The 8,591-nt window shown below is 45.4% G+C and overlaps 1 protein-coding gene across 1 annotated transcript in view; it reads right to left on the bottom strand.

Annotated features, from left to right (window-relative positions):
- Positions 1-5,742: 5,742 nt before the first annotated feature.
- The window catches only part of LOC149436995 (vomeronasal type-2 receptor 26-like), a 186,056-nt gene continuing 183,207 nt past the window's right edge, over positions 5,743-8,591 (bottom strand). Inside the window, exon 6 of the mRNA XM_089661201.1 lies at positions 5,743-6,887. Coding sequence (XP_089517327.1) covers positions 5,977-6,887 — 911 coding nt within the window. The 3' untranslated portion in view covers positions 5,743-5,976. The remainder of the gene's footprint in view (positions 6,888-8,591) is intronic.

The raw sequence follows: 8,591 nt of genomic DNA, 5'->3' as shown, positions 1-8,591 counted from the left end.
ACCCTGTTCAATTCCCTGTAATCGATACATGGCCTTAAGGTTTTGTCCTTCTTTTCAACAAAGAAGATTCCCGCCCCCGCCGGTGAAGTGGAGTGGCGGATGAACCCCTTCTGGAGGCTGTCCTCGATATATTCCTTTAGGGCCCCCAATTCGGGCTCTGAAAGGGGGAAGATTCGCCCAAAAGGAATTTCTGAGCCGGGTAACAGGTCAATGGGGCAGTCATAAGGGCGGTGGGGGGGTAGAGTATCAGCTCCCCGTTTGCTGAACACATCTAGAAACCCATGGTAGGCCGCAGGGATTACTTGTTTTAATTCAGCTTCCACCTCAGAGCACAGGAGGATTTGGGGGTCCCCGGGCCCGAAGTGCGGCAGTATATCCGACAGTATGGGGAAGGGAACGTGATTACTCCGGTTTCCCAGTCAATCTGGGGGTTATGGGCCCGTAACCATGGGAGCCCCAGAATGACTGGGAAGAGGGGTGAAGCTATAGCATCCAGGCGGAGGAGTTCCTGGTGCTGGCCGGCAATGACAGTGGTGATGGAGGGGGTTTCCTGGTTCACTACCCCCGATTTTATTCGGGAACCGTCGGCCAAATAAATATTGAACCCCTTTTGTTTCAATTGAAGGGGAATACCCTGCTGGTGAGCAAAATTAATATCCACGAAGCAGCTGCATGCCCCAGAGTCAATTATGGCCGATACTTCCACGGTCCTTTCTGGAAGCTGAAAGGAAAGGGGCACCACTAAGTATTGGGATGGACCAACATTGCCAAGGGATAAGGAAGAAGAGGTGCACTTACTCAGTTTCTGCGGGCAGGAACGCGCCATATGACCAGCTTCTCCACAATAGAGGCACAGGTTCTGGGATCGTCTGCGCAGATGTTCCTCTGGGGATAGTTTAGGCCGTGCCAGGCCGAGCTGCATGGGTTCGGGGTTGTCTCCAGGTGGCCGGTTTTGGATGACTGGCCTAGGTGTTTGACTGGGACCCTGAAATGATCCCCAGGGATTTCCATGACCCTGGCCGGACCTCTCAAACCTGCGTTCCCGCAGTCTACGGTCAATTTTAATGGTCAGTGCTATTAGGTCCTCTAAAGTCTCAGGTACCTCCACCCGGGCGAGCTCGTCTTTCAGGCCGTCTGATAGGCCAACCCGGAACTGATGCAGGAGTGCGAACTCGTTCCAGCGAGTATCCCCCATCCACCGCCTAAATTCAGATGCGTACTCCTCCGCCGCTCGGCGGCCTTGCCGGAGTGTGTACAGAGTAGCTTCAGCAGAAGCTGCCCGCTGCGGGTCATCATAAAGGATGGCCATAGCATCAAAAAAACTGTCAACCGAACCAAGGTGAGGGTCATTTTTTCCCCGTAATCGATGGGCCCAGTCTTGGGGTTCACCCTGCAGGAGGGATATGACGAACCCCACCTTCACGGATTCAGTCACGAAGGTTCGGGGTTGTAGCTCAAAATAGAGGAGGCAGGACTCGCGGAATGCTCTGAACCGTGTGCGGTCCCCGTGGAAACGTTCTGGTAAGGGTACTCGGGGGTCGGCCGCCGGGAGTGGTGCGAGTGCCCCAGACACCAGCACAGGGGCTGCTGGAGGTGTGGGGACCGCGGCCTGTGGGGCAGGAACGGATATAGTGCAGGCCTGGAATTGAGTTTCAATCTGCTGACATCTATCCTGCAGGGCCGATACGGCCTGTGTCAAATTGGATAGGTGCCTGCAGATCTCCTCCAGCGGCGAGGGACCTCCTCTAGACTCAGTCATGGCCTTCTGGTACTGTAAGGGACCGCCCGGCGGTACTACTAGCACTCCACTGAATAGGCGTCCCCAGCGCACGGAGTCTAAGTCCCAGGGTGCTTGTTCACCAGGGCCCCTGATGGTGGGGATGGACTTGGAGCTCCCTGAGACCAGGTCGTGACTACCGGGTGCGTCCGTCAGTGGTAGTAGTATGCGCAAGGGGCTCCCACGGGGAAGAGTCTGATGTGAGGAGGTCAGAAGACCCCACTGCACGGGATGGATGGATGGATGAGCAGGGTCAGACGGGCCGGGTCGGTAACAGAGAGGGCGGCAAGGTACAAGGCAGCGGGCATAGAATGGTCGGGTCACACACCAGGTCAGCAACAGCAGGTCAAATCCAATAGGGGGCATTCAGGAGAGAGGTCAGGCAAAGCAAGGGTCAGAACAGGCGAAAACAGCAAGGTCAGGTTCAATCCGGGTCAATAACTTACAGGGTACAGGTTCACAGGATTCAGAATGCAGGAAAGACCAGAAGGCACTGAATGACAGCTCAGGGTCGTTTAAATAGCCCGCCCTGCGCTGCCATTGGTGCCCAGCGGGCGGCCGCGGCTTCTACTGCGCATGCGCGAACTCGAACGCCGCGGCCGGCCCGGAACCAGTGCTCGAGTCCCTGCGCCGGGCGGCATACTGTGCCTGCGCCGGGACCAACGCGGCGGGGATCGAGGGGATCCCTGACAACCAGTGTGCAAAAGTGTATCCCCAGGTCCATTCGCTGACAAACTCAAGTAGACTTCATCTCCGCAACATCTCCAAAATACGTCCGTTCCTAACCCCGGAAACCACTAAGCAACTCATTCACTCCCTCATTATATCACGACTTGACTACTGTAACTCCCTCCTCATCGACTTACCTCACCGCAGGATATCCCCGCTTCATTCTGTCTTGAATGCTGTGGCCAGACTCATCCACCTTACTAACCGATCCGTATCCGCCACCCCTCTCTGCCAATCCCTCCACTGGCTCCCGATTGCCCAACGGATAAAAGTCAAAATGCTAACATTGACTTATAAAGCTGTTCATAACACTGCCCCAAACTACATCACCGATCTGGTATGCAAATACCACCCAAAACGTACTCTCTGCTCCTCACAAGACCTCCTACTCTCTAGTTCCCTGGTCTCCTCCTCCCATGCCCATCTCCAGGACTTCTCCAGGGCCTCCCCCATCCTCTGGAACTCCGTACCCCAATCCATCAGACTATCACCTACTCTCCTCACCTTTAGGCACACTCTGAAAACATATCTCTTTAGGGAAGCCTACCCCACCCTCAGCTAATTACTGAACTCCTCCACTCTGCCTACCACTCCATCCCCCACAGCTATTTCCTCCTGTAGCACTATCCCCTCCCTCCTAGATTGTAAGCTCCAAGGAGCAGGGCCCTCGAACCCCTCGTGTATTGAATTGTATTGTTACTGTACTGTCTCATGTACTGTCTCCCATTATCATGTACAGCGCTGAGCAAACTGTTGGCGCTATATAAATCCTGTAGAATAATAATATAATAATTTGTTTTTGAAGAATAAAATAATATTTTTACATTTTAGAATGGGGTGTCTTGAGACTGTCCATAATTTAAAGGTCTCCTCAAGATTTTTCATAACTTTATAGAGTGCCTTGACTGAATAAACGGTTGAGTACCACTGTCCCATATATTGAATATAATACACCTTTTATAATATTGCATTAATAATAATTTAAAGAACTGAAAAATAAAATGTTACTTTATCTAGCATGTATATTTTCCTGTTATAGAAGGAATACAAATTTGTTTTTGAATGTTCTTGCTTTAAAATTTACCATATACAACATTAACCAGAATCTAGAAATATTACCCAATATTACACTGGGATTTCATGTAATAGATTCATATTTATATACTAGTACGGCAGTAAGGAATATTCAAAGCATGTTATCTGGTCCTCAGAACATAGTACCTAATTCCTCATGTTCTGGAGAAGACAGATTGGTGGGTTATATTGGAGATCACTTTTCAATGACAGTTATTCCAATGGCACAAATACTGGGGATCTATGGATGTGCACAGCTAGGGTCTACTACTACATGAAGTTTGGAGGTCTTTAGCTAGTTGCTCTGGAGACAGTTGGTGACTTCTGCACACTGTGCTCTTCAGCATGCGCTGACCCCGCTCTGTGAGTTGCTGTTGTTCCCAGTTGCTTCCACTTTGTTATAATCCCACTAACAGTTGAGCGTGGAATATTTAGTAGCCAGGAAATGTCATGGATGGACTTATTGCACAGGTGGTAAACTATCACAGTACTATGCTTGGAGTCACTGAGCTCCTGAGAGCGACCCATTCTTTCACAAATGTTTGTAGAAGCAGTCTGCATGCCTAGGCGCTTGATTTTATACACCTGTGGCCATGGAGAGGATTGGAACACCTGAGTCCAATGATTTGGAGGGGTGTCTTAATACTTTTGGCAATATAGTGTAGTTGTAATGCATGTACTCTACCTGCTGTTTATAATATTTATGTTGCTTATCATCAGAATAATTCAAGAATTCACTGAAGATGTCAAACCAACCAAACATTTGATTTTGAATTATCCCACATATGGGTGAAGGCTACAGGGGGCACAAGGGGCTTTGAGTGCCTACATATTAAAGGACTTAAGATAAACAATATGCCACATATCCAAAAATGCAACCAATTATGCTGGCTAAACAGACGCTGTGACACCTCCTCCTCAGATGGGCATAACATCCTCCTTTACCAAGTGCTCACCTAGGTAAAGTCAACATCATTAAGACATTTATTTGATCATGGGACTGCCTGGAATCCTACATCCTACAAGAATGTGCTCCTATATGTTCAAGAGGCATATTTTCCATATATCTGGGATTTTCATCCTTCAAAGGATCCAAAAATGAGTAATGTCACCCCTTCTTAGTTGAAGAGAACTGAGTCCTCGTGTTTTTAAATATTAATTTTGTGTTATTGGATTTGGAAGAAGGTTAATAGAAGGTAAATAGGGCAATTTTAATGATGGAAGTCCTGTCTTAAGTTGGTGAAAAAATTTAAAACATAGAAGTAAACTTAAAAACAGAACAAAATGCAAGTGTAAAAGTAGAAATTTGCTCTGATATATACTGTAATGAAAAAAAGTATGTTATAAAATGCATAAATTGACATAAAAGGAGAAAATTAAACAAATTATAAAAAATTAATAAATGGAACATGAAATCCAGGTTTAGGAAATGGAAGATCACTAGAAGTAAAACTAGAATTTTTGGAAGTGGAAACTCCTCGTAGTAGGCACAGCAGGTTTACATATCCAGGAACTCAGTGCAGAGATCTTACTAGATGTGTGAAGTTTTCAGAGGATGTAACTCCCTATTATCTACCAAACACTGAATGTCAGTTTTTGGTAGACTGCCCCTTTAGCTAGTCAGTCATAAAATGATGGTAAGACAGGGGGACAAAGGTTGGAATTCCGATCATGTGACCACTGCGATTGGAAGTCACAGCATTTACATGATTGGGAAGTTCTCAACCACAAGTATTCATCGGGAGCTTTCTGGTAATCATTGGTTACTGTGCTGGGAGCAATAAAGCCCACACGGGGAGAGGCTGCATATATGTGTATGGCCATCGAGAAGAGGTTATTAAAGTGATTGAATAATTAATAATCCCTCTCCCTAATGCCCGCTTACTTAAAATTGATCAGAATCATCAACTTTGTCCAGTTATTAGGGAAATAATCCAGGAAGTAATAAAGGTGAACCGGGAAGCAATGGGGTAAATTTTCAGGCATTGCAGTGGGGCAGAGCTGAGAAGATTAGCTGAACAGAACCACAAATACCTTGGCAGGTAAAGCTGTAAACATACTGTACATGTATTACAATGAAGTATGAAGCTGTATTCCCAGACTAACAATTTCTGCACAAAAACATGATCACTACTTCTTGTCCAGAAGAAACAATAGAAAAATACCATCACTTGTCTTTTATTTCATGACTACTCATGGAGCTTTACATTTGATCAGAAAAAACTTTATATTGTATTTTGTTGTACTTATTGTTAATCTGTCTTTTCTTTTGACTCTCTACGAGACACAATGTATAGGTTATTACCATGACATCATAACTTATCAGAAACAAGCTGCTGCACAAATAGCACATAAAACTAAATTAACTACACACATAAGCATTTAAAAATACATATTTAGTGGTTTTTTGTTGCTGGCAAAATTAATTGTTTTGTATTATTTTCTGGTTTGAACAGAATTATGTAACATTTTGGGAGAAAAATACAACAGAGAAGTCCAGCACTTGATGACATAATGGCAAAAATCTGCACAGCCACCATGTTTTTCCCTTTAGTGCTCAGATAGGCCGGGATCATGGCAATCCAGACACTGCAGAACACCAGCATGCTGAAGGTGATGTACTTGGCTTCATTAAAACTGTCCGGTAATGTCCTGGCTAAAAAAGCTATAATGAAGCTCACAACTGCCAGAAGCCCCATATATCCCAGGACAGAGTAGAAGCCGATAACTGAACCCTCATTACACTGAATGATGATCTTTCCCTGATAAGAGTGAGTGTCCTGATCCTGGAAGGGAGGAGAAATAGACAACCAAGTGACACAGATTATGACTTGGATAGATGAACACCCACACATTACACAGTTGGGAAATTTGGCCCCAAACCGTTTTCTCCAGGAACTGCCAGGTTTGGTGGCTTTAAAAGCAATACACACCGTGATACTTTTGGCAAGTAGAGAAGAGACGGCAATTGAGAAGATGACACCAAAAGAGGTTACACGCAGCATGCAGGTTACATCTACTGGATGGCCGAGGAACAAGAAGACACAGAGGAAGCTCAGCATGATGGAGACCAGGAGGAGATAGCTCAGGTTCCGGTTATTAGCTTTAACAATGGGTGTATTCCGATGATAAACAAATAATCCCAATATAAGGCCAGTTATAAGACAACATAAAACAGTCACAGATGATATTACTGTAGTAAGGGTGTCATTTTGATAAGAAATAAATTCCACTATTTTTTGCACACAGCGATCTTGTTTATTATTGGGCCATTGGTCATCTGGACATCTCATGCAGCCTACACTGTCTATGGGGAAAACATAATTACAATGTATTGGTTATTTTTAGTTACTGCATAAACTGTATTATGTGCACACTATCCCATTCCACATAATATTGTAATGAAAGTCTCAAACAGGATCCTACTGACCCATTAGAGGATTGAGGGATCATCAGCACTATTATCAAAAAAAGTAACATTCTATTTATTAATCATCTGTCACAATGTCATTTTATGGATACTTTATATGGATATATAAAGAGCAGAGAGGTTGCAGCATATTAGAGATTTTCATTGAAGCATGCACTGCAGATGGGAGTATGGATAAAATATTAACAGTTTTGCAGTCCTCCATTTTTTCTCAAGCCAAATCATACAGGTAGAGGTATAGAGCTCAGTTGAATTCATACATTTAAGATTCATTTGGATCCTTCTACTTCAAACTTCGAAGCCGGCAGTGCTATGGGAGGGGAGGTCCAGGCAGTGAGAGAAATTCAGGTCAGTGCAGCAGGTGGGAGAAATAACCGGAACTCATCTTTTGTGGCTCTCACTGCTGCAGCTGGAGCAGGAGATGTTGGCTTTCAGCTGCTGCAGTGAAAGAAAAAAAATTGGTTTTAGTTTTCATTCTCTCAGCTGTTGCACTGATCACCCTCTCTATTCACACACAATCTCCCCTGTTGGGAGGGGGAACTGCAATGGCCCCTATGCACCTGGGGCCCCTGGACTGTCTCCAGGGGTACCCATGCAAAAAGACAGTCCTGCTCATGGGGATGTGTTGCCAACCTCCGATGACTTATGTTACTGATGAGACATGAAACGTTTACTGAAGGAGCACATTTTTTTTACTGACAAGCTGAAACATGACAGCAACTCCTATTGTAAACAAAGACAATCAATATGTAAAGACTAAATTCACCATCAAGGAAAAAATAATAACTGCCCTGATATTTCCGGGAAATTAAATGTGCATTTATTATTTTTACCCACAGGAGCCCACAAAGCATTGCACCTGCGCTCAGTGGATCATGTTTATAAAGGAACAAGCGGGCATTCTGGAGGATGAAAGGGGGCACTCTGGAGGTAATTTAGTTTTCCCTTACTACCTCCTACAGAGTGCCCCCTTAGTGCTTTTAGAGTGCCCCCTTACATCCTCCAAAGTGTCGACTTAGTAATACTGTACTAAGGGGGCAGTCTGGATGCAATAATGGGACATGCTGGAGGATGTATAGGGGCACTCTGGAAGTACTAAGTTTGTACCTCCTGAGTGCCCCCTTACATTCTCCTCCAGAGTACCCGTTAGTGCCCCCTTAATTCCTGCTCCTCCAGATTGCCCCTTTTGATATACACAAAACACTTCAGAGAAAAAAATCCTCATCAGTGACTCTGATCTGTGCATGTGCAGTCTGGATGCAGCCAATTGGTGACCTGCCAAGTTTGGCCTCTACCTGTGTGGCGGCACGTGTGAATATAAGCCACATCCCACTACCTAGTCTGAGGCTGAGCCCAACAGTTCTATACTTGGCTGGCTCTAGCCTGCACATGCACAGTTCAGAGTCACCAACAAGGATTCTATTTTCCTAAAGTGTTTTACTGCCAGTCGGGATTTACCACTCGCTTCAGTTTTGTTTTACCTGGAAAAGCTCAGCAGAAATCACAGGCGCAGAAGTGTACGGGTAGCAAGACCAGAAATTGTGATGACAGACCAGACTACTGCTGGACAAGACAGGTGCT

The sequence above is a fragment of the Staurois parvus genome, unplaced genomic scaffold, assembly GCF_062004578.1.
Source record: "Staurois parvus isolate SC_StPar_1 unplaced genomic scaffold, SC_StPar_1.0 ptg001325l, whole genome shotgun sequence".
NCBI classification, from domain to species: Eukaryota; Metazoa; Chordata; class Amphibia; order Anura; family Ranidae; genus Staurois; species Staurois parvus.
This window is presented reverse-complemented; position numbering and strand designations above follow the sequence as displayed.